The following is a 26,756-nucleotide window of genomic DNA, read 5'->3' on the forward strand; positions in this document are numbered from 1 at the left end:
AGCGAAAAGGATGCACAATCGGAAGCAGATTCATAGAAAAATAAGGACAATTGGAAGCACAATCAAGGAAAATATGCAAAATCGTAAGCATAATAAACGAAAAGGAAGCACAATCGGAAGCACAATCAGCGAAATAAAGCACAATCGGAAGCATAAACAAGGAAAAGGAAACACAATCCGAAGCACAATAAACGAAAATAAAGCACATTCGGAAGCACAATCAATGAAAAGGAAGCACATTTGGAAGCACAATCAACGAAAAGGAAGCACAATTAGAAGCACAATCAAAGAAAAGGAAGCACATATGGAAGCACAATGAAAAAAAAATAAAAATAAACCTCTATTACGAGAACTAAGAATTAGGTAGAAATCCGATTACAAGAAATAAAAGATTACATTTTTGAAATTTTAAGTATTTATTTTTTTCTCAATATTATACGCTTGCAAGTTAAACAAATAAAATTGTATGTAGCTAGCCTCCCTCAGTTCTTTAAGTATGGAGGCTACTTCGTTGATGTGCGAGGAATTTCCTCTACGAACCGATGCCACCAACATTCTCAGGCGACCAACCAATATGTTAGGATCTTCCCAACACATATTATCAATTTCTTCTGTTATCGATATCTTCCTGGAATGTATTTTATTAATATTTTTAAGATCACTATCATCCCAGTGTTCATCAAATGCTTAAAAGAATTAATTATTTAACATGCTGTGTCCATCGTTTCGGTTTCAGGGCTTCATCACAGCTTTCGATCTTGCCAACTATAAGTTCTTCATCACATTATTTGCGTATGACACCAGTCTCAGAGCCCCTGTCACTATCACCGTAGAAGTCATCTTCTACACCCTAATTACTGTAAGAATTCGAAATCGTTGATGTTGAAGCTTCTTCATCGTCTCCAAGTGCTCTTTTTAAGAGTCCATAAATTTGACGTGACAACGTCTAATAAATCGATGAACGCCGGCTGCACGCACGAAAAAGGTAAAAATGTCCCGTTACGCACATTTTCCCGTTATGCTGTGTCCCGTTAGGCGGTCCCGTTACTCTGTGTCCCGTTACGCTAATTGTACGCTTGCGCCGCATCTATCTCTCTTCCACTCGATTGGAACAACCATCAATTTGACTTTTTCGAGGCACATTAAACTGGAACCACTCCCATTCGTTTCCTACTTTTCCCATCATCGTCCTATCCTTAACAGAATAACACAGATTCGAAGAAGTTAAATAGCAAACATGTATAAAAGTTATAGTTAAAATAATCTCTTCGTTAAAGCAATAAACATATTTGAATTAATGAGTGCAAATAAAAGTAAATTTATCAATTAAATTGTAGATTTCATTTCACTCCTTCTTTGTATCCATACAAAATAGTGATAATTCAATAAAAATTATTTCAATTGTATTCATAAAAGTGTTCAATCATTTCATCAATGTTTTGTTATGACGTTGTCACGTTAAACTATCGTCCGTAAACCGACTTTACATACAACCAATTTTTTTTTTTACGAATAACGGAGGATCTACTTAATTCGGCTTCAATGTATTCTCACTTTTCATTTTAAGAATTCTTCCATTGTCTTCATTCTTCCATAAACATGCATTACGGCCCCATCGCAGGTCGTCCGCTGCCCTTGCTGCGCGATGGTAGAAGGGGACTTTTTATGCCAAGGTGGTGCGTGCCGATGATGTCATTCTCCCAGGGGATGGTGGTTGGGTCCTACCTTCTTCCTCTCCCAAACCATCCTCATCCCGCACATTGGGATTTGCCCGTACCGACCCAAGCGCATGCCAGTGGAGACTTGGTGGATTTCCAGACATTCGGATAAGGTAGCGAATAAGCATTGCCTAGTTGGGATACAACTGTAACATAACTCTCGGGCCGTATTTCAGAATGTGTCCAAAACGAATCCCAGTAAGGAAACAAATCGGCCAACTTTTTAATTGACGGTGTTCTGCGCGGGGCTAGAAACTGGTTTCAACACATTCTAGCGGACGTTTCACATTCATCGATACAATTGTTACTGCTAAAAATACTAGAGATAGCAGCACCATCGTACAAAAGTAAAGTCACCTTTCTAATTTTTTCAATTACTTTTTAAGTTGCGATTATTTCTTGTTATGACCGTTAAAGTGCAGAGAATGTATTTCAGGATAGTTTCGCTGCCATAAAGTTTAATTTGAAATTTATCTCATAAATACTTATGTGTTTGTGAGTTTCATTAAGTTACAGCCGAGCATGGCCAGCATCAAAATGTACTGCAATCTTAAAGGTTTCCAGAGACAAAACGGATATGTGCTCAAGAAGTTTGTCGTCACCTACGAAGACGACGGTAGGACTCGAACATGCTCTTTACAAAGATTTTTTATTTTATTTTAATGTTGATAGTTACAGATTTTCAATGTGGCAGCCAAGATGGCCGACAAGATGGTGGATGCTACGAAAATTTGGTGATTGACACCTCTGTCTTCTGACAAGTAAATATAAACCATTATAGTGGTAGCGAAATAAAGGAGACGAAAACAAGATAGCATATTCAAGATGGCCACCATGACATCATTATGGTTGTAATAAGTGGTGGGGGTCCGTTCAACCAGCAGCTACCATAGGGAAAGGAGTTGGTATTTTCCTCCTCACCAGATTTGTACCGAGCACTTCGTGGTCTATGATGTCTGTTTACTATTACAACTTTATTAAAATTGTAATTAATTAATTTTTAAAATTTTTCCGATTTTTGGATAATGAAACCCACAGATTTTCAATATGGCTTATGTAACATAATTAATAACGTCAGGAAGTTATCGAAAACCAATTGGCGGCTGTGATGTCATAATCCAAGATGGTAACATCAAACAGATGAAAAAGGATGACGACTTCCAAATAACAAAAACAATATGGTGGCCTCAAACAGATGAAACCAAGATGGCAGCTCTATGATGGCCGTAATGATGTCATACTGGTTTTAAATAATATATTCCTTCCATTAGTGGTGGGGGTCAGTCTGTCAGCAGTCGTCATGGGTGACGAATTATTTATTTTGGTCATCGTCGGTTTTGAATTGAGGACTCCAAAGTTCAGGTAATAAAATTGTATTTTTTATTTAATTTTTATTAAAAATATATCGAAATAATTTTATATTATTTTTTTATTTTTTCGATTTTTTGATAATTTCTGATATTCAAAGTAGCGGGCATAATGTCATATACCCAAATGGTCGGCAAGTCTAGAAAATTAAATAGCGGCTATGACATTATAATAGAAAATGGTCAATTCAAGCAGAAGGAATCAATATGTTGGACTTCAACAAGGCTCAGACACGTCATCCTTTTCCCGAAGGAGTTCAGTCAAATGTGCTGGCATCTCATTCTCATTCATAATCAATCGATGCAATTTTTTTTGTGCGTCTGAGTTTGTGCATTTACTTCTGTAGAAGGGTAGAACACATGAGACAAATGACCCAAGAGCCATAGGAAAATGGATACACAAGGTCATCGAGTATTGGAGGCGGTTAGGAAAAGACTATACAGAGAGGCCGGGGATATTCATCACGACTTCTACATCACCTAGTTAGTCTTCCTCCTTATACCCATTCAGTTAAGCATCAGTTGGGACAAGTGGATATCTCACACAAGCCACTGAGTGGTGCCTATACATCCTGGTACCCTTCTGTCACCCAAATAACCCATTATTCTATCCAACTATACTAGTCCTCCAAACCAGTACCGGAACTGTTGAACCGCTCACTGCTTGCAGTAATTACCACACACATCCTTTGCATCGTGCTTCATGCCACTTGCTGCACACGCATGCACTAACACATAGGTACCACCGACATCGCTGCGTCTGTATTCAGTTGCAGTTTCATACTGAAAATCTTTTTCCCTCGGTCGAGGAATGAGTTTTTTTTTTTGATAATTCCTGTGATATTTTTGCGCCATCGCTACTTTACAGTGGCATATGTCCAAAATTACTCTATCGGTATGAATATTGAAGTTTATTACTGGAACATGCAGCTTACATCCCCACCTATATTAATACACCACAAAAAGGTTGATCACGAATTTGAACATTTACAGGGGTGAATTGTGATAAGAAGATTACGGGGTAGTTCATTGCTTGTGCGCAGAGGCGACAGGTGTTTTCTGCCCAAGACAGCGTCAGCCTTAGCGCTACCACCCTCCTGAACCACGAACAGAATAAGATGCTCCTGCAATCTTTAATTACTCAAGACAAAGAGCCCTCCAAACTTAATTACTGGTGATACCGACCCAATTCTCAAAAAGTTGTCGATACTTAGTTTTTACATCTCAGTAGTTGTTGATGATAAATCTTTCAGTAAATTTAGTAAAAGAATTTCATAAAGTTAAAAATATTTTAAATATCACACTACGAACTTTTGCATAGCGGCTTTAAGGTAAAAGTAAAGTAAATTGTACCGTGTAAGCTTGCAACTTGCAATGCTAAGCGTGCATAACTTGGAACGACTAACTACAACAATTTCAAGAGTTGCGAGAAAAATACTATTTAAGTTACAAATAATATAATAATGTATTTTGTATGCAGTATATGATACTAGATTGTCTTTAGCTACAGCTTCACTACTTATTCTATAACTAAACGATTTAATATTAAGAGAACATTGATTTTCGCAGAGATTCTTAGGGAAGATATTGAATAACCCAGTACTGGGTTCTTAACCATTCTAGCACCTAGTCGGTGATCATAGTTGTAAGTCGTGCCACGGATTAATAGTCTCATATTTTGAAGGAGCCGGGCTTCAGTCCCAGCTTGTTTCAGTTTAACCTGGTTTCTTGTAATCAGTCCAAGCAAATGCCAAGACCGTTCCTTTGTATAGGTCATTGATGATTTATTTTTAACCTGTTAGCCCTGACATTGCTGTCGACGAGACTTTAAATTAAATTAAAAATTGTGACGCAATAAGAGCCAAAGTGAAGGCATAGGAAACTAAGGCTTCTTCCCCCTTCAGTAGAAATTACCATTACAGTAACACTAGCCAAAACCATTGAAAATTCTTTGCTACAATTCACATAGCAAAACCTCATGTTTAATTATCCTAAAGCAATAAAATTTCACTTCCTAACGGAAATGTTGTCCATACAAAGTCTTTAATTTCTATTCAAGTATTGTTTTGAATTTGTCAACTTTTAGTGTATCTATATCCTCAATTTTTTGAATTTCCTAGTGCACAAAAACTAGCACAATACAGATAGTATCCGTTTCTTCAACCAGAAGTGTACGATCTCGGAGTGGATGTCAAGTGAACAGTTTATATGTGGTTTCCACTAGTTGTGCTAAAAACGTGCACAAAAATGTTTAAATTCTTATCGCTTACATCACAATGCGTTGGCAGTTGTTATTGATATTGTTGTGCAAGCGCCACTGGTTGCACTAGTTTGTCACTAGTTTGTATTAATGTGAGTTTACGGTTAAAAATTAAGAAAAATTAATAGGTCGTTTGCTTAAGATTTGTTTAATATATACAAAGGTAGTGGTTTACGATTGTCGTGTAGGTTTCGTGACGGGTTATGTGCGAATCAGATTTTGACTGAAGAATTTACAGAAATGTTTGTTTTTAATATTTTTTTCCTTAAGAGTAATGGGAAGCACCAATCAGAAACCAGTATAATGTGTTGTTGGCACAAAATAATATTTCCTTCTAGAAATATGTAAGAGCTTAATGATAAGTAGTAGCAAATAAGGGAATTATTTACATCATGTCAAGAAACGATAATATACATAGGATAAAATTGCACGAAATTAAGTAAGCTCTATCTGAATCATTATGGTTTTTATGGTTCGGGAATTGATTAGTCCGATGTTTTTTCTAGTTATATTTTTGCTTTTAAACGAGTATATAACAACTTATGTACAGTAATTCATTAAAATGTACAGCCATTTCATATACAGAATTTATATTTAAAAGTTTAATATTCGTGATTCTGATTTGTGTATGAATTCTAGTTTACGAGCTAAAATGTTTTATTTTTTATGTTTTATCTTAACCATATGTCTGGTATTTCAAGAAGGCACATAACCAATGTCACATTGCCAATTATTGGCAACGATTCCTAATAAAAATTCACTTCAAAACGCTGAAAATACACTACGAATAAAAAAAATTTGCTCTAATATAAAACACGGCTTTATTCTCGCTCGTTTTCATTGGCTGGAATCAAAGACAACTAATTCAATCATAAACAAAAAATACATTGTACTACTTAACAGCGTAGGTTCGTAAACCCACCTTTAATCGGTATTGTTATTTAAATTGTTACACGGATCTTGTGCAAGCGTGGCACTGGAAAACCTCTTTAACTTACAAATCTCGCTTCGTCAGAAGGCAGCGCTCGCCGAGTCTCTACCCGGTTTTCGTATGAACTTAAATTGAATTTTGATATTACCAAACGTAAGTCAAAAAACAAAGTAAAAAACAATACAAACTGGGCAATCGAGAAGTAAGGAGGCTAGGAGGGGGGTTGTATAAGAGTGAAAAGGCAAGGGTGTTGGAATTAAGACCAAACGGCTACGGTCGTACACACAGAGACAATTGGGTAGTCGACGCGCATGATTATGTACCCTTACAGGAACTTTTACCCTGGGGTCTGAAATGTGACAAGAAGATTCACTTATCATGTATTACCCCAACAACAAGAAGATGGACGGAACTGTCGCGACGCGAGAAGAACCGCGGCCGCTGCTGTGACTCACCCCTTATCGGCACTATTATCATAAGCCCTTGTATGTGATAAGAATATCGACGTATAACCCCCACAAAACAAGGACGGAACCATCACGAAGAGGGGAAAACACTGGCCCTCTCTATGACTCCTTATCGGCACATCGAGCTGGCACTGTGAAAGCATCATGAAGCTCCTGCTATAAACCCAACAACAGAGAGCTGTATACAGCTGTCATGATGAGTGGAGAGGGGGGGGGGCGGAATTTGTGGCCGTCACTGCAACTCACCCCTTATGGGCACCTCTCTCTTGGGGCCTTGCGAAGCGACAAGAAGCTCCAGGTATAACTACATCAAGAAGAAGCACTATGTATAACCCCAACAACCAGAAGATGGTCAGAGCCATCGCGATGCGGGGGGAACACTGGCCGTTGCTGCAACTCATCCCTGGCCCTCGCTATGATACATTTATAATCGGCAAATCTTTTCTGGTATCTCAAAATCTACAATAAGCTCTAGTTATAACTCTAACAACAAGAAGCTTCTTTTATAACTCGTCAACATGGTTTATATATAACCTCAATAATTAGAAGCTTCAGGTATACCTCCAACAACAAGAAGCGCAAGGTATGCCCCCAATAACAAGAAGCTGGATGAAACCATCGCAATGCGGGAAGTATCTGGGCATGTGCCATTTTGCCTAAAGGCGTTTTGCCTAATTTTAGGCAAAACGCCGTTTAGGCAAATCGCCGTTTGCAAATCGCCGTTAGGCAAAATGCCGTTAGGCAAAATGCCGTTAGGCAAAACGCCGTTAGGCAAAATGCCGTTTGGCAAACCGCTGATAGGCAAAACGCCGTTAGGTTAGGTAAGGTTAGGTTAGCTTAGGTTAGCTTAGGTTAGGTTAGGCTAGGTTAGGTTAGGCAAAACGCTGTTAGGCAAATCGCCATTAGCAAAATGGTGTTAGGCAATTCGCCGTTAGGCGAAACGAAGTTTTGTCATCGTAGTAACATTTTAGGTAAAAAGCCGTTAGACAAATCGCCGTTAGGCAAAACGCCATTAGGCAAATCGGAGTTAGGCAAAACGCCGTTAGGCATAACGCTGTTAGGCAAATCGCCGTCAGGCAGAACTCCGTTACAGGGAAAACGCCATTAAGCAAATCGCCGTTAGGCAAAACGCCTTTAGGCGAAATGACTTTAGGCAAATCGCCGTAACGAATTCATGTTTAGGCAAACCGCTGTTTAGAAAATCGCCTGTTACTCAAGTATCTGGCCACCTCCACGACTTAACCCTTATCGGTACCTCACTCCTGGGGCCTCTAAAGTGACAAGAAGACCATATTTTACCCCAACTAAAAGAATGTTCTGTAAAACCTCAACAACAATAAGCTCCAGGTATAACCCCAACAACAAGATGCTGGACCGAGCCATTGCCACACTGTGATTTACCTCCTATCGGCAAATCCGTCCTGGTGCCTCTAAAGCTACAAGAAGCTCTAGGTACAACCTTAACAACAAAAAAGCTCCAGGTATAACCTCAACAAGAAGAATCTGGATGGAACCGTCGTGCCATGGGAGGAGGGGGAACCCTGTCCGGTGTTGCGAATCACCCTTTATCGTTAATTAACTCATGGGGTCTCAGAAGCGAAAAAAATACCGGGTTTTACCCCAGCAAAAAGAATATTCATTAATAACTAAACAACAATAAAATGCAGGTATAAGCCCAACAGCGAGGCGAGGTGGAACCCTGACCGCCACTGTGACTCACCCCTGGAGGATGGCCCCACGGCCAGCAGCCTCGTCTCCTCAGCGGCCAGGGCTGGGTCGGTGCGGCGAGTCGGTGTTCGAGTCGCTGCTCCAGTCGCCGGCGTCCATGCTCGCTCAGGGGCGACCACGCGGCGACTGTCCGCTGTCCTCGACGCGCGGCGCCGGCGGTCGATAGCTGCCGGCAAAACACCCCTTCCCGGCCACTGCCTAGTCTCATTGCGCGCGATCAATATCGTCGCAGGTTGGCCGTCTGCCTGGGGTGGTGGGGGGGGGGGGGGGCACGCCCCACTGACCTATCACACTGCGACAGTCAGCCCACCTTCGCGACGCGTCGTTTCCAATCAGACATTCCCCTCCGCCGAAAACATGTCCCAACATTCCCGCCGTCAACTTACTGTCAATAAGACGTTCAAATAGAAACAGTAGTAGTTGTAATCTGTTGTCAGTTGGAGTATGTGTGACACAGGCTGTGTTCGCGTTGTACAGTTGTCGAAATGAAGAGCAGTGTTAGAGTTATGAGTATTTTTCAATTCGTCACTTGAGAACATAACATCAACATTAAATTTACTATATGTTATTTGAATGGTTATAGCAATAATAATGATTGATTCAAACTGTTGTCCTGGACATACGCCATTGCTATTTACAATGTATGTCATAATAAACCTCAATAATAGACCAAAATATAAGATGAAAATTTAAAAAAAAGATGAACATACAAACACACAAAAACAGCTAAAATCATCTGACGTCACAAAATTAAAAAAATGCGCAGAACGAAAATTTTTTGAAAGGAATTAGTCAAAATATTTACAGCTTAGATGAACACAGTGGGCTTAACCGACGAGATAGTCAGTATCACTAAGTCAGTCTGTGCTGTAATATTTTTTTGACTAACTCCTTCCAAGAAATTTGCTGTGCCTCGAAGGACAGGAGTGAGGGTGTGGTGTCGGTGTTGGTGTCCGCCTACTTGGATTGAGTCTTCACGGCGGCTATCTTAAAAATGACCTTGACCTTAAAATTTTCCTTCAAAATTTGTCAAAAATTCGACAAAATATGAAAAAAAATCCATATTATAGGAAGACATTCTGCCAAAAGATGTCAAAAAATATGAAAAAATAAAATTTCCCTAATTTGAGGGAAAAATTCCCGTTTTGAGGGAAAATTTCTTGTTTTAGTCCTCAAAAATGCCAAAGGTTTCAAATATCCTCAAAGAGACTTAAATTCTTTACCTACAAGCTACCAATAAACCTCCGAGGACATTTTACCTAGACTAATAGGATGTAATGATGGCCATTTTGAATTCTAACGTCGTCTTTGTAATTACCATCATGGCTAACATCTAGAAAAAATCTGTAATTATTATCAGAAAATTTAAAAAAAAATTAAAATTTGAAATGTATACATGTTAAAGTTTTTAATAAAAACATTCGGCCATTTTGAAATTATGTGTCACATCCGACATCTTTAAATTTAATAACTATTATCCAAGAAATTATGAAATTTTGTATATAATAAAAAAATCTTTTTAATACAATTTTAATAAAATTTTAATTAATAAAGGAACTTACATCATGGAGTCTTCAGTTCAAACCCAGTTAGGACCAAACGGATCCTTCCTCCATGGAGGCCCCTTGCAGACTGACCTCCCACCACAAATTCCCAGGAATATATTGCGTCAGAGAGTATAAGATAATGCCCACCATCTTTATTTATTCTGCTGGAAACCGCCATCTTGAATCCGACGTATTGTTTTCGTCTTCTAGAGGGTGCTACCACGATGTTCGTTTAATTTTTACCTGCTAGAGTACAATAATTATTTACAGCTAGGGCGCCCGCCATCTCTTCGGCCATTTTGGCTGCCATCTAGGAAATCTGTATTTATTAAGCTATAAATTCGAGGAAAACTGAAAATTTAATCCAAAAATTACTTATTAAAAAAATGATAGATTTGTCCATATATTTCCTTTGGTACGATCCCTGGATGAAGCAAAAAAAGGTATTTAAAAAAATATTTCTTCAATAAAATATGACAAAAATCCTAAAAGGGGTTAGGTACCTAAACAGTAGGTGAATATAGTACGTCCTGGGACACCAGGTCCCGGGTCGGGATCCAGGTATCCATGGCGGCCATCTTGGATGATGACGCTTCCGGTGGCCATATTTGATAACCTTGACCCTGACCTTGGATTTACCTTGGATTCCGCCATTTTGTTTTTCAGAACATTCCGGCAGCTTGACATTGGGACACCATCTTGAAAATTCATAATAATTAACCTAGAAATTCGAAAAAAATACAATTTATAAAAAAGATTTTAGTAAAATTTTTAATTTAAAAAACGTGATGACTTCATCATCGAACGCCCCTCTCCTGAACGTTTCATTTTCGTTACTAAGACATCATCCTCGAATACCCCACTCCTGCATGTTGCACTTTTCTTTGTGATGACATCATTGAACAACCCATTCATATGTATTAAATTTTCGCTACATCCACCATCCAAAATTATATTTATTATCAAAATAAATAATAAAAATAAATAAGTTTTAATCAAATTATTACGGCATCATCTGCTGGAGGCAGCCATCTTGTTTAGTAGAGTCCACCATCTTAATTTCATCTGATGGGTTATCACCATTTAGTGTCGGTTCCTAAAGTATGTCAGTGTATGTAAGAATGTGTTTATATTTCCTAACAGTGTTTTTATGAACCTTATATATAAAAAAATCCACGAAATCCACATTCAATCCATAAAATCCACATTCGATTCACAAAAAATACACAAAACACACATTCATATTGTTTAAGAGCATCATTTTTTCTTAAAGACTAAGGCGGATTCCCTCCGCTTGAAACGCGTGCCAGCGGGGGGACGGCGCATGCGCGTGTCGCGAGAGGCTGTGGCCTTAAGGCTATGCGGGGTGCAACGAGAGTCGCCGGCGAGTAGGTCACTGGATCGGACGGTCCCCATGATATTGGAGGTGCCGGGCAGACATGGTCATGGGTCAACATGATTAGGATGGTCTAACTGGATAGCGGTAGACGAGGCTGGTGCTGGCCTAGCCTACACCGGTGTGTTACGGAATAACCCAGTTTCACCGCACAGCGGGACTCGATGACAAGAGGAACTGCATAAGGCTGGGGACACACTATCCATTTTCCCGGGACCCATTTTCCGGGTCCTTCTAAGCGGGAAGCTCATGTACTGTTGCTTTTAGTGGGGGAGGCCACACTGTCCTTGAAAACAGGTAGTACCGGGAAGCGCCGGGAACATGCTGTCGGTCGTCCCGTCGCCGGGATGAAGGGACGAGAGACAACACACGCATCCCAGTGGGTGAGGCTACACTGTCCAGTCGTGCGGGTCCCGTTTCGCTTGTAATCCGTAGCTCGAGGAGACCATTTTTGATACTGATCGTTTTATACGGCTAATAGAAGACCATACCGGTGTCTGGGATATGGCATCCAAAAATTATATGGACCGAAAAGATCGAGAAAAAAGTTGGGAAGAGATCGGAAAAGGAATGTGTGCAACGTGGGATGAATTGGGACCACAAGAAAAGCAACAACAAGGCACGTGCATATATTTTTTATTTGTTAATGAAATATTCGTTTGACAGAACGAGACGGCACAACTATAAAATTTTTCTTTGCATTATGGAGGTTGTTGGTTCGAATACCATTTTGTGAATTCTCATTTTCGTTTTCAATACTTTTTAGAGATCACGCCACATCATTTTGAGAAATATCTCGATGTATCGAGACGTGAAGCCCGCTAAATATGCTATAAGTTGTTTTTAGTTAATTATGTTTCCCGATTTAAGTTCAATTACTTAAATTAATAAATTGTAAAAGACGATGTTTCAGATAGGCCGAATATAAACAAATGTTTCACATCATACATTTATTCATTGAGCATTAGAATTTTTTAAAAGTGTAGATATGCATTTATTTCTTATTATAGATACTGCTTTTCACTAACACCGACTCTATTAGAACATTGTTCGAGCGATTAGTTAGATAAAATGGATCAAGTTAAGTCTCATTTGCATATTTATTTACAACTATATTCAGATCATTAACTTACATGTTGTGTTTCAATATTTCTAGTTTGTTTATTAAATGATGACAATACGCGGAAAAATTTATTCATGGTAAATTATAAACATACTTAATAAAACTGTGTTTATGTTGTTCTTACATGACAAAAGTAAATCATAACTATACAATCTGCTTGCAAATTCAGGTAAAAATACCAAACAAAATTATTAAATATTACATTAAGTGTGCTTTGAACCACAAATATTTCATAAGGTATATTTTTTACCAAACATGGTCAACATTTTCATGCATTATACTACAGTGATATTCCTGGAATTAAAACATACGTTCCATAGTTTTTATATAATTGCGCGTGGAAATACAGATACAGGTGCAACTTAATTAGGCAAACATTATGTTATTAGCTCAGTTTTATTTAAAACAAACCGTAACAAAGTTATCATTCAGTATCCTAGTACACTTTCAATCTTAACATCTTCATTTCTATAGTTTAACCCCTATATCGACCTACGAATATACGAAACCTATGGATTATAAACATTGCAACGAATGTAACATGTAAAGTTAAATAATTTTTGTTAAAATCTAAAAGAACGATTGTTTTTGTTGAGCACCTTTTAAGAGTGAGCGACAGGCCGGAGACGGAAGGAGGAAATGACAAAATCGTGGAGGAGCCACGGAGGTCACGGGGAAGCCTAGCAAACAGTTCTAGCATATCCTCAGAGAGGGCACTGTCGTAGCTGGGTAGCTGCTGTCAGTCAAGCAGGATTAGCTGCCGCCACTGTGTCTAGCTAGAGCGGTTGGGGTTGGCTTGGGCCCTTATGAAGAGCAAAACAGGAAGGGAGGAGGGGGTAGCGATCTCGTCCTGTGGCGTAGCTGGGATTTGTAAGGCGCAAGGAGTGTGTATGCGCGTCCACTATTTTTGATCGTCAGTTGTTAGCGCGTGCAGTACATGCTCACGCGCATCAAAAAATATGTCAAACTCAACTCGCCATAAATCAAAAACCATTTAGTCAAATGACGTCCAAATTTGTCAGTATAATTGTGAACTGTTTTGCCAACAATAAAATCAATTTATCTTCTTAATGTAAATAATTTTATTTAAATATATACAATAAATCTAGGAGGCCTTAAAAAAAACTAACCATGACTTGATGTATTTGATTTTTCATTGCGAAGTATTTTAAATAAAGAAAAGAGAATTTGTTCTGCATGCGTAGATAATATTGCTAAATTTATAGAAATAAAAATTGTATAAGTTTCAACATCTGTTCCAAAATGCTGCAATTTAAAACAAAAATATTGTTGAACACTTCTACAATGAGATACGGCAATTCTTCTTGTAAGGGTGCCAATACATGTTTTTTAACTCCATATTTCTTGCTGACTCCTGCAATATGTAATGTTGATGAATCAAGTAAACCAATCCCTGACAAAGAGAACTCTTCTTTTTCAGCTTCGTCTTCAGCAAATGGTGCGATATGGTAAACACTGCATCAAAACACAATCATAATAACACGAAATGTTTAATCGGGACATGACTAAGCTTCGAGGCGCGGCTAATAGTACAATATCGACCAACTTAGCAGCTTGGTACGCTGTTGATCATATGTAACATTGATAATATTTACTCAGTCACTGAACTGTTCATTAGTGCTACATTCGTTTAGTCACAAACTATTTATTGGTTGCCGCAAAAAAAAATCTGTTCCCACAAAATGTATTTTCCTCAATATAATAACTGTAATGCAAAGGGGCCGATTTATAATTATGCTGCTTTTCAAAAATATTCTGTGGTTATATCATTTCTTGAAAACTCATGCCAGTTTAGCGCATCTGGCGAGACAGCTACAGGAATACGGAATTGTATGATCGATGCTATAGGACTTATTATAACAAAGCGTGGGCGAACCGAGCATTCAGACTAAGATTTATAATGCTTTAAACAAATCGGTTGTTCCCGGGTGTAATTATGCCATCAAAAGCTGGCTTCATTTCGTGGAAGTAAAATCTACTTTACAAAAATTACGGACGCGAGCGTGATAGCAGCGTTTATTACACATCAGTACGATATTCACCCATATACACTGTCTAAAACTTGGTTCCGATTGGAACAATAACTTTCAGAGCGAAAATTTGTACGAACACAAGTCATAGCCTCGATTGTATACACATGGTTGTTATACGTTCTTTGAATGTTTAATGCAATGGGGAATTTTGATTTAGTGAAGTAATTTGTACATAAGTCATTGCAGTTTTGTACTGTTAGTCATGTAAAAAACTCCGAAAATAAAATAAATAAATAAAATATTAAAAACAGAAATATAATTTCCAAAGAACAAGACCGAGTCAGATGTATTCGAACACAGTCTGAACCAGCAAGGAAAATAAAAATAGATATGGACAATACAACGAAAACATCACAGACAATATATTTAAACTCAAAAAAACTAGACAGCACAAGAATTCCGTGAAAGGAACTTAATCAAGAAAAATAATGTATTGAACACAGACGAACACAGTGAACATACAGTGAGACAGATTGGATGCAGGCAGACAGAAAAACTGGAAAAAACAGCAAACACATAAACACAACGATGAAAAAAAAACTATGGACAACACAATGACGACAGCACTAACAAACACAGAAGTTTTTCAATGTCAGTAGTTGCGACGTTTCGGGAACTGACATCTGTTCCCGCCATCAGGCTCAAACAGACTGTTTGTGCCTGATGTCATTGAAAAACTTCTGTGTTCGTTAGTGCTGTCGTCATTGTGTTGTTCACAGTTTTTCTTTGGAAATTATTTTTTCGGTTTTAAATATTTTATTTATTTATTTGGTTTTCGGAGGTTTTTACATGACTAACAGTTCATAACATCAATGGCGTATGTCCAAAATAATTCACTAAATCATGGTTGTTATAGTAGATAGTATTACAACCAGGCACTATACGACACTCACATTCGCGCTTATTGTATATTGTAATTTTTATGCTATTGTAAAAAAAAATATTTTGTACATTTTATGCTAATTCTGTTAAATATTTTCGTTTTGGTGCTTACTTTTCATTTGTTCTGGGGTATGTTTAGTTAGCAGTGTATAGATTAATATAGAGAAAGTGTTTTGTGGTTCGAATCTTCATAGAGACGCGGTTTCTTTAAAGTTAAATAAGGTCAATTTTCTTTAAAATTCCATTAACGTATTTTCAGTAAATGACCAGATGTATAAATAAGTTTTAATTGTAATTTTTTTGTAATTTAAATTGATGTAGTGTTATTTGAAAGCAGTGTACTTCACCAGTGTCCAGGCCATATGCATTTATTTCAGATGAAAACCAAGATAATTTTTTTTTCCAAATAAATGACAAACTGTCTTTGAAATTAATAGTGTAGTTAGGATGATTATATAAAACAATAGAGACTTCATTAACACGTGCATTACAACTATGCCATAATAACAACTTCCGTGACATCACATGTGTGGTATTAATTTTACGAAAATACAGCAGTACACATTCAGAAATGTTAATAAATTTAACTAAAATACATGTTTTATACTAAAATAGTTGCAGCAAAGTAGCATCGTTAACGAAGTGCCTTTTTAGTTACGAGCCGTTTTCTGGGCACAGGAGTTGTACATTTAATTTTAAGTATGTACCTTAGTAGTAAGTACTTATTTATGAAACGGCTATGCAAGTAATGATTAGGCCCGTTTGACCATGACACACAAACGTATACGTATCACGAAAAGGGAAACGTAAAACACTCTAAGTTCGTTCTACATTCACACGTATGTGTACACATATTCGCATTCGCAAGCTTAAGAGAGATGGAGAAATGGGCAATGTCGAACTCTTGTGCATGCAGCTAATAACAATGCACTATTTTATCACTACGTATGCCATGTACATGTCCATTTTATTCTTTTTTTTTGAATAGTCATGTTAGGGTCCGCGGCGGTCTAGGGGTCAGACCCCTCGCCTCCCACCAAAGCGATCTGGGTTCGATCCCAGCGGTCCAGTAGCCCGGAATTTCGCATGTAGGAATCGTTCCGATTTCGTGGTTGGCGGGGTATCTCGGGTATCTCTCGTTTCCACCGCCCCGCTCACTCAAGCGCTTCGCCATTGCAGGGCTTCATTGCTTTCATCCCTTAGGGCATCCCAGGCGCCCAATAGCAAGTCTGCACTCGGAGTACGGTACCCTACCCTCAGGTACCTTCCCCATACGATATTTATGTATTTGCTAGTTCTTTCCGCTTTATTATTTAAGACGTCATTTCTTCTGTCTTGAATATCAAAAAAGTCTAGTTTTGTGTACACCTCTCTTTCGGGAATACCAGTTTTGAACGGCCAAAAAAGGCGGGGTAACGACGATGGCTCAAGTGAAAAAAAAAAAAGTCAATAAACAAACTGAAGTATATTTGCGGCACACTTTTAAAGAATGGAAATATTTAGTTTTAGATCTAGATTAAGCGCGAAATTCCAACAAGTAATGCCTTCGGCATGTCGGATAATCTACATACATCGTGACTTTAAAACCAGTGGATGTAGCAATGATTTTATGAAATGTAGGTTGTTTGCCTTGTTTGTTGTGTGCTAATTCACACAATTTTATGTTTTTATACAGTGGGATATATAAAACTTATTTCTTTAAAACCAAAAGTGACATTTCAGTACATTCAAGAATTTACCGTGAAACACAAGACAAGCTAATTGTTTTAGTTTTATCAAAACGAAGCCGAATGTGTTGTGTATAAATGCATTCCGAGATGTAAAAATTACAGTAAGTGATTAATCATAGATTAGCGTACGTGTGGTACGATATTTGACATATATTTTTTTAAGTGCCCAGACGCACCCAATCATTTACGTGAATATGAGATGCAGTGATATGCAATACAACCAGTCACGAAATCTATTCGCGAAATTCAGGCGTCTCTAATTATAAGCCGTTTGACTAGTTAAATGCATCAAACAGAAGTCATCATGCACAATTCAACGTAAACTAAACATAAAAACCGATGCATGTTTAAAATTTCACGTTTGAGCTTGTTTACAATGATGTTGTGTGATGTCAGTATTTTTTACGCTTATTGACGCAAGTTTTGTTATGTTTCCGTGAAATCCGTACACTGTAGAACGAGCTGACGGAGTACCGTAAATGGTCGTCTTGCGTTTACGAGATGCGTTTCCGTTTGATTACGTTTCCGTGTCATTACATAACGGGCTTTAATGATAACAAGGTTTACTGTCACTGGCCATGAAGGCGTACTGAGAGTAGGGAGGCAGATGTGTGATATAAACCAAATTGTAAGTGAACAGGGAAAAATACGGTAACGTTAATAAAAATTAATGTTAAATAATTCAATATGATTACTAATTATATCTTTGAACATAGAAGCTGTTGATGCAAGTTTCTTTCAGCTGGCACAAGGAACTTGAACGACCGCACTGATACACTCTGCACTTCCATGGTTCAGTGGTCAGAAAGAGGCAGGTAACAATACAGTGCCCCCTTTCCTGATCTTGAAGAGAGATAGCGGCTTACTGCGGTCTCGCCAGTCCCCACCACGAGCAGGTAGTACCTGGTTCAGGGAAGTTCCCGCTGCTCAATCCTTAGCAGCACTGTTCAGCGCTCTTCAGCGCGTATTATTTTTAAACGACTGCGTGTAAAATTCCAAAAACAACGCGAAATTGGACTTTCAACTAACCTTCGATTAGAGTTTCCAGGCAGTGCACAGACATATGTTAGGTATCAAACGATGCAGTATTCTTTCTACTGTATAATAGTTTAACTTCCATTTCGTTTCGTCGAATACGAACTTAGGTGGAAATTGTTTCACAGACGTCTGCACTCGCTACGTGTGAAAAATTGGTAATATTAGCTGATCATCGTTTGGCTTTCCCAGATATAGCTCTGACACATTTTAGCCTTAACAAATATCCATGGTGCTTTGTCTCTATAAGGGCTTCATCCCATCTCTCTACAATATGTTAGTAACTTGTAAGAGGCGATTTCATAAAAGACTGCACTTCTACAATATGCAGAGATTTATGATTTAATTATTTTATGATAGAATTATTGCACCTATTAAAACGAAATTTTATTTTAGTAAACAAGAAGGTTACATGCATATATAGTTAAAGCGTCAGACACGAGACTTTTTAAAATTCTGTATAAAATGGCTTTAAATTATTTAAACTTAAGGTTTAATATCTCAATTAAAATGTTATGAAAAATTTCGAAACTACGTACAGACAACAACAGTAGCTAACTTGATGTAAGTTTTTGGACATACGCCATTGCTAAGAACTTTTTCTGTTGAAGAGTATGAGTGGTGTGGAGTCTTCCCAGAGAATTTACAGGAATCTGATAAAATAAAAAGGAAAATCAAAGAATCAGCCTTCATTATTAGCAATAAAAATATATTTTCAGCCAGCAGAGCATTGAATTAAAAAATATGTGGATCCCTTTGATAAAGAGAGAAACATCCCTGCAGCACAAAACAATAGCCAATACTCAACCCACCATGGGGCTCAGTATATGTGCTTAATGAAGCACCCCCTCAGCAGACTCTCGTCTGACTGATAAAGGGATAGCATCATCGCCCTTGAGGGCCGCGGGGCCCGAATGCCGCAACTTGGCATCGAACTCCGCGACCCTTTAGGAGTACCAGGTGGCTTACTGCCGACCCATAACCTCCTGTTTTGCCTAATGTGTTTTCGGTTTTGGCTTTTCTGTGAATAACTTTTAAATAAGCTGCGAAGCTGTGTTTTGTTGCAAATGACCTGGTATAATCTACTTTAATTTCGTGTGGTGACTCTACTTTAAACTCGTGTGTTGTCCAGCCCTCCCTTTAAGTTTAAAATTTAAATTCAAAAGGGGGGGGGGAAGGGGGTGAATATTAATTTAAGCTGAGCAGTTGGCCTTAGCTGCTCAGTTTGTTTTGATTTTTATTTACTTGCTTGAAGAGCGTGTTGATTTATTTATTTGCGTGTGGGCAAAGGCTGGACTGATTTACTGTGTTAGCTAGTGTGTTGTGTGTGTGGCGAGGTTCCTAGACCGTGGGCTGCTGACCCCCTCCCTTTAACGGGAAGAGGGGCTAGGCCGGCGGAGGGGACAAGTCCCCTCTGCCCACGGCTGGCTCGGTGTGTACCTAGCGCGGCTCAGCACCGCAGTTAACATTTCTGCCAACTGCAGCACTGCGCCGCGCGGAGCAGACTGCAGCTCGGTGCGGCCCCAGGCCCTGGGGAGCTGCTGTCTGGTGTGGGCTGGTTCAGCTGCGCAGTGGGCGCCTCTGATGGTGAGGCCGGCCTCTAGCAGGCGAGTGGCCTCTTGAACTGTGGCGAAGGCCACTCTGTAGAGGCCAGTGAGGCGCCCTGTTGCCCTGCTGCAGACGCGCCAGCACCTGGTCGGCTTGTGGCCGGCCGAGCGCAAGGCTGCGTCGACTTCTTCGGCAGGTGCCCCAGCTCCTCTGCCGCCCCTGAGGACGACAAAGTGCCAGGGCGCGCGGTGATCTTGTGGGCGCTGACTGGGCTGCTCCTGTGCTGGCTGCCGCGCCGATTTCCCCGCAGCCGAGGCCGCCTTGGGGGCAGTCTGTGTAGCTGCAGAAGCTACCAGCGGCGGCAGCAGTGGAGAGTAATCTTGAGCCACGTGAAGAGCTGCAGAGGTGCTCTTCTGAGCTGTTACAACAGCTGCTTGGGTGCCAGTTTCCTGGCACTTGGCTGGGGCGGGCGTCTGGCACCACTGGTGCCGACTCCGCACAGCTGGGTCCGTCTGGCAGCTGCTGTGGCGCAGCTCTGGGGCAGGCTGCGGGGGCGCAGTCTGCGTCCAGACTTCAATCTTTGGTTTCGGTGTTACTACTAGGGGGCTGTACTCGCCGCGCGGCGCCGTGTCCAGCTCAACCGCCAGCATGCTCTGGTATGTGAGCCACGAGACATACTTGGTGGGACCTGAGCATATGCGCACCGCCTGCTCCTCGATGTCGATTTGCAGCGGAGGTTGCGAGTTCGTCACAAGAATCTGCAGTCTGTACATTTGGACTGAATTCCACATGTAGATTCTCGCCCTATTGCTGTCCTCCAGGTAGGGCGAGAAGTGGGCCTTGCACAGTGCTGAATCCTGCGAGAGCTTCGCGCCTAGGTCCGCCGGGAATCCAGATGGTGCGTGAAGTTCCGCGGCGAAAATCGGGCCCTTGAAGTCGGAGGAGATTCCGCTCTCGTAGCGATCTTGAAAACTAGTTTTCCGAGGCATGGTAGCTGAGGGACAGGTCCGCTCGCTCCGAATGCTAGGGCAGGAATGACTCAACCCGCCGCCGCCGATCCATCATATTGCCATCCGGGGCAGTTAGTGTGTGCGAGACCAGAAACCGAAGTTTCTATAACTCGCTTAGTGCATTGTAAATCAGGTGCACCCCACACTTTTGTAGAATCACTTGGATCAACGGGCGGGGCGCGTGTCTTGAGGGATAAGTTTGGCACACGGGCCTGTGTGTGCGCTGGTAGGTTGTGTAATGCTAGAAAAAATTACGTGTACCTAATTCGGCGGGGGAGAGAAGCTCCCCACCAGCTAGATCGGCTAACTGGCGTGATGTAGTGTCGTGTTGGTGTGCAATAGAGGCTTGTCGGTGTGCTGTAATTTCAAGTGACCTAGTTAAATTCGGGTGTGGCGTGTAGTGTAAAGCTGTGCAAGCCGCTCCTACGAACCCCTGGGAACACAGAAACATGCTAGGGTAGTTAGCCCATTATTGCATGTAACAAGGTAGTTCAGGCCGTCACTTCACACAGGCATATCATCGTGTGGTCGTGTTGGTGATACGGTAAAAGAAATTACATAGATTAGTAAACACCTGGCCGCCTTAAGGACCGAACTATTGCGTTCCAATATAGTTCGGTCAAAGTTAGGCTAAACCAGTATTGCTGTAGCTAGCCCCCTGGCTGTTGTCTTCTAAACCTGAAAAATAGAAAGTGAAATTAATAAATGAAGGTCGTCCTATTCTATTATTGTTCGAGCAGAGAGATGCCCTCGTCCAGTATTTTTATTTTTTTTTTATTTATTTAATTTTTTTTTTGTTTTTAATTTTTATATATATTTTTTATTTTATTTTATTATTTTATAATTTTTTTTTTATTTTTTTATTTTTTATTTTTAAATCTAGACTTAAAGCTACTGTACAAGCCCCCAGAGCCCTGCCCTGACAGGCATGCATGCCTCTCGGCCCAGATCCCCAGCGAGGGCTGGGGCAGCTCCCTCTGCCAGTTCGCCTGCATGATTCTGCCTTGACAAGGTGCTACGACATGTGTGTGGATTGTCGCGCGTGTTGTAGTGGTGTGGCTGTAAAATGTTACGTACCCCGGGGAAGGGAAAATTAATTAGGTGATGATGGATTTACGGAACTAGCTTTTTTAATTCAAAATCCCATGCCTTTCCGAAACGCGGCCGGCATTGGAGGTGAAACCTACCAGGCGGACCGCGCCCTTCAGACATAAGGAGTCAGCCCTAACATCACAGGCAGTGAACCCGAGGGGGCCGCACATACCTGCGTGCTTTGGACCATTTTGAATCGAAAGAAGTGGAGTTAATGATGCTGAAGTTATTTTGTAGCTTGTATTTATTTATTTTTATTGTTGTTATTATATATAGAAATTATAATTGTTTCACAATTCAAAATCCCATGCCTTTCCGAAACGCGGCCGGCACTGGAGGTGAAGCCTGCCAGGCGGGTCTCGCCCTTCAGGCATAGGGAGTCAGCCCTAACAACACAGGCAGTGAATCTCCCGGGAGCCAAAACCTACACCTGCGTGCTTCGGACCATTTTGAATTGTATAGGCCGTGTAAACTTTAAACTTTAAACTGTAGGCTCTGCGCGGTGTGAACACGCCCGGAGCTGGAATGCGACTGCCTTGGTGTCGGGAGAAAAAACAGTTTTGTTTGGGGGCCCCCAGCGCCCCGACCAATCAGAGAGCTTCTAGGCCTGTGATTGGCCGGGGCCCCGAAAGCCCCCGCACGAGGTGTTCGGAGAGCTATTTTATGTAATTTAAAATTTATTGAAGACTTTTTTTAAAAACTGAATCCATGTCGCTTTCGTTTTGTAATAATTATTGTTTTAATTTAATCGAGGTTTTTTATGTTTTCGTTGCTCGGACGGGTCGTAAATCGCTATTGAATTTATCAGTGCGTTTTCGTGCTGTGGTAAATTTAGGTACATTTTATTATTATTCTTTGATATTATTTCGCGGATGTACGGAATTTTAAGTGCGTTGTGAATAGTTTCGTTACTCGTAAATCTGTTACAGTCTAAAATGGCCCTTAGGAAATTATTCTGTTTAACTTGTAGCCGATTTATATGGTGATTTGCAGCATAGCCCCAGACCTCGCAACCATATAGCAACTGCGGGCGTACAATTTGAGTGTAAAGTTGGAGTTTTTTCCTGCGTGGTAAATTAGGTGCTTTTAACATTGGGTACAGGCTTCTTAAGGATCCTGTTGCAATGTTTGTTGCTCGAGTAATGTGTTTGCTCCATAGTAATGTCCTGTCTAGCGTGAGTCCTAGATATTTTGCCTGTGAAACATTAGGAATAGGTTGGTGAAAAATTTCTAGTTCCCTGTCTGGTCTGCCTCTACGTTTTGAAATTACAAGCGTGGTTGATTTAGCTGCATTAATTTTAATTCGCCACCGAGTGTAGTATTGCTCAAGTGCAGTTAGCTGCCTTTGGACGCATACCATGGCATATCTTAGGTTACCAGATTGTTTAATTATGGCTGTATCATCCGCATACATCTGTACGTAGGCGTTTGCATGCGGTATGTCGGCTGTGTAAATATTATAGAAGAAAGGAGAGAGTGGGGAGCCTTGTGGCACTCCAGCTGTAAGTTCGCGAGTAGTCGATTTAGCCCCGTCCAGAGCAACATAAAAGTTACGACGCCATAGATAGTGGGCCACCAGGTATATATATGTGTCTGGAAAATTGAAGTTTATTAATTTTTGAATAAGACCCGGAATCCAGACTTTGTCGAATGCTTTTTCTGCGTCGAGCATTGTCATTACTGTGTAGGCTTTAGATGGGTTATTAAATCCGTCGGTAGCATCTTCAACGATTTTAATTAAGGGGTGGATTGTTGAGTGACCTTTTCTGAAACCAAACTGAATGTCTGGAATCACGTCGTGTTCCTCTGCGTGTGTTTGAAGGCGCGAGAGTAAGGCTTTTTCAAAAATTTTACTCATACTGTTTAGAAGACTTATAGGTCGCCTGTTTTCTGGGATGGCTGGGTTTTTCCCTGGTTTAGGAATTGTGATTATTTTTGCAAGTTTCCAGGAATCGGGGTAAGTTTTGTGTGTTAGTATTGCGTTGAATATCGCCAGTAAATATTCGAGTGCCTCTAGAGGGAGTTTTTTAAGTGTTTCGTAATTTATTGCGTCCGTGCCGCCTGATTTGTTGTTCGGACTGGCTTTAATTAGCTTTAAAAGTTCCCTTAACGTTATGGGTTCAGGAACAGACTGCGTGCCTGTTTGTAAAAAGTTATTTACCGCCTGTGTTGTTGTTAAAGTGAAGTTTCTGTCATTTACGTCTGTGTTCGGGGAGAATTGTTTCTCCAGTAGGTCTGCGACTGCGTTGGCCTTGTCTTCTGCGATGTATTGAGCCCCGGTGGCTGTTATAATAGCTGGGGTTGAAATAAATTTTTTGTTGCCGCGGAGCCTGCGAGATAGTTTCCACATTTCCTGCGGTTTTGTGGCTACTTCGTTTATTAAGTTTCCGAATTGATTTATTTTTTCCTGTTTTAATTTGCGCTGTACGAGATTATTCAGTCTGTTGTATTCGTTTCTGGCTTCTGTTGTGCGGAGCCTTTGTGCTCTGTTTCTGGCTTGCCGCCTAAGAGAAATGTAATAATCCAGATCGGGGTAGTGTGTTCGAGTGAACTGCCTTTTTGTTTCAAAGCGAGAGTGTTTTTTAATGGCATTTTTTACTGTGTCCGTGAAAAGTTTTACGTGTGGATTTATTTCCTCGGGTGAATTTATTTCGGGGGGCTGATTTAGGGTGTCTATAAGTTCTATCTTAAACCCGTCCTAATCTGTAATCTTTAGTTTATTATTAAAGAGTTGTATGTTGGATGTTGGATGTAGCATTAAAAGTTATTTGTGTTAGCACCGGTAAATGATCGGAGTTTAGTTCATCTAAGGTTTCTGTATTTATCTGAGCGTTTGGAATGTTGGTTAGGGCTATGTCTAAAATTTCTGGGGTGCCACCATTTACTGGATAGCATGTCGGGGAGTCAGGCGCAATAATGATGTAGTTTCCTGCAACCGCGTGGCCGTGTAGAATGTTCCCGTTGGCGTTTGTTTGGGTGCAGCCCCAGTCAGTGTGTTTGCTGTTTAAGTCTCCTGCTATAAAAAATTGATCTTCGACTTCCATTAATTTATTGAGGTCCTGTGGTGTGAGTGGGTCTTGTGGCGTCTTGTATACCGCGGACATGCAAACATGCGAATTATTATTACGGACGTTTATGCTGGTGGCCTCAATGTGTTGTAGTCCATTTATTGTTATCGGGTGGTGGTGAATTCCGTGTTTTATTAGTATGGCTGTACCGCCGCCGTGGAGTGCGGGGCGGTCTGTTCTGTATATTGTGTAGCCGCATATGTACGCTCGCATGTGTGGTTTTAGAAAAGTTTCAGAGATGAAAGCGACATCGATTCCGTATACAAAAAGTAACTGTTCCAGTTCATATATTTTATTTTGGAGGCCGTGTGCATTGAAAATTAGGACCTGTAAAAGCTTCCCCGGGTTCTGTGCCATTTTAAGGTGTAGCGAGATTCAGGATTGCGGATAGTAAGATCATCTGTCGCTTCGATGCGTCTGTTTCAGCTCGGATGGCGGCGTAGTGTGGCGAGAGTGTAGCAATGAGCTGTGAGAAATTGCAGAGTTTCAGAATCTCTGCCAGCTCGAATAGATCACCGACGGTGTTACCTTCTACTCTGTTCTGCGCTGGAGTGTGTGTGGTGCGTGGTTCCTTCACGGCTTGCGAATATTTACGCTCCGATCGTGTCAGCTCGGTGGTTGTTGTTTGCGGCTGTGTCTGTGGCTTGTTGACCACCTGGGCGCGCGGCTGTGCGTGAGCGGGGCGGGTGGGGGGGAACTCCACCTGGCTGTGCGTGGCTGGCGGTTGTTGTTTTGTCTGCGCCTGTGTCTGCACGGATTGTCGCTGTGACCTACTCGTGACCATTTTCAAAAATACTGGACACTGCTTCCATGCTGCAGTGTGTCCCCGCACTTTACAGTTAAAGCAGAATTTATCTGCGTCGTCAGCTTTCGGGCAGTCCTTTCGGGTGTGATTTTCGCCACACCTGACGCATCGCGGTGGCTTACTGCAGCGAGTGTGGGTGTGATCAAATTCACCACAGCGCTTGCACTGGGCGATGTCTTGTGGGCGGGCCTGGTATTTTTGAATAGTCACTGTCGTATAGTGAAGTGTACGAACGGCGAGAATGTTGACGTCAGAGGCCGCGACTGTCGCGCAGAAAGTTCCCGACCTAAATCGTTGTTGCTGCCCTGTGGCGTCTGACCGGGTGACTTCGAAATTACGCACGTCATGAACTACGAATCCCTTCTCCGTCAGTTCCGCGGCAATGTCGGCCTCGACGACCTCCGGGTACAATCCCTTAATAACGACCTTTGTGTTGCGCTCGTCGGGATGCGCAAACGTGTGGTGGTAGATGTTGTGGCCTTTCAGGTATGAGAGAGCTTGAGAGTAGCCCTCTCTGTTCTCAAATGTCAGTCGCAGCTCTCTCCTGCGCGTGATCGTGTTCCTGAACGCGATTCTGTGTGTGTTCAGGAAAGTTGCGATCTCCTTGAGCTTCGCAACTTCCCTGACCATTATCGGTACACCCCTGTACCGTGTGCCGGCCGCGGTTGTGGTCTGTGGTTGTGCACTTGTCTGTGGTTGTGTGTCGGCAGGCAAATTTGCCAGCACGCCGTAGCTGTTCTGCAGCGGGATTGCGGATGTCGCTGCTGTGTGTTGTTGTGCGGAGCCGCGCCTCGAAATCCGCGCGTCCTCACTGTTCGCCAGTACCGTCTCCCGACGCCTACCGAGTGATGTGCTCCGGTTTCCCCTCAAGGCCTTTTTACCCGAGACCTGTTGGAAGTCGATCTCATCGTCAGCGCGTTCGCGTTTGGCGTTAGCCTGTTGGGTTTCCATGGCCTGTTCGTGTGTTGTTGTACTCGTACTCGCCATGATCCCTG

At 41.1% G+C, this 26,756-nt stretch overlaps 1 protein-coding gene across 1 annotated transcript in view; it reads right to left on the bottom strand.

Annotated features, from left to right (window-relative positions):
• Nucleotides 1-20,775, bottom strand: part of LOC134528878 (solute carrier family 41 member 1-like) — a 157,801-nt gene extending 137,026 nt beyond the window's left edge. Inside the window, exons 1-3 of the mRNA XM_063362544.1 lie at nt 19,931-20,775; nt 18,081-18,106; nt 8,464-8,637 (exon numbers count right to left, since the gene is read on the bottom strand). Coding sequence (XP_063218614.1) covers nt 8,464-8,637; nt 18,081-18,106; nt 19,931-20,775 — 1,045 coding nt within the window. The remainder of the gene's footprint in view (nt 1-8,463; nt 8,638-18,080; nt 18,107-19,930) is intronic.
• Between the last annotated feature and the right edge of the window lie 5,981 nt (nt 20,776-26,756).

The sequence above is a fragment of the Bacillus rossius genome, chromosome 2 (genome assembly GCF_032445375.1).
Source record: "Bacillus rossius redtenbacheri isolate Brsri chromosome 2, Brsri_v3, whole genome shotgun sequence".
Classification (NCBI taxonomy): Eukaryota; Metazoa; Arthropoda; class Insecta; order Phasmatodea; family Bacillidae; genus Bacillus; species Bacillus rossius.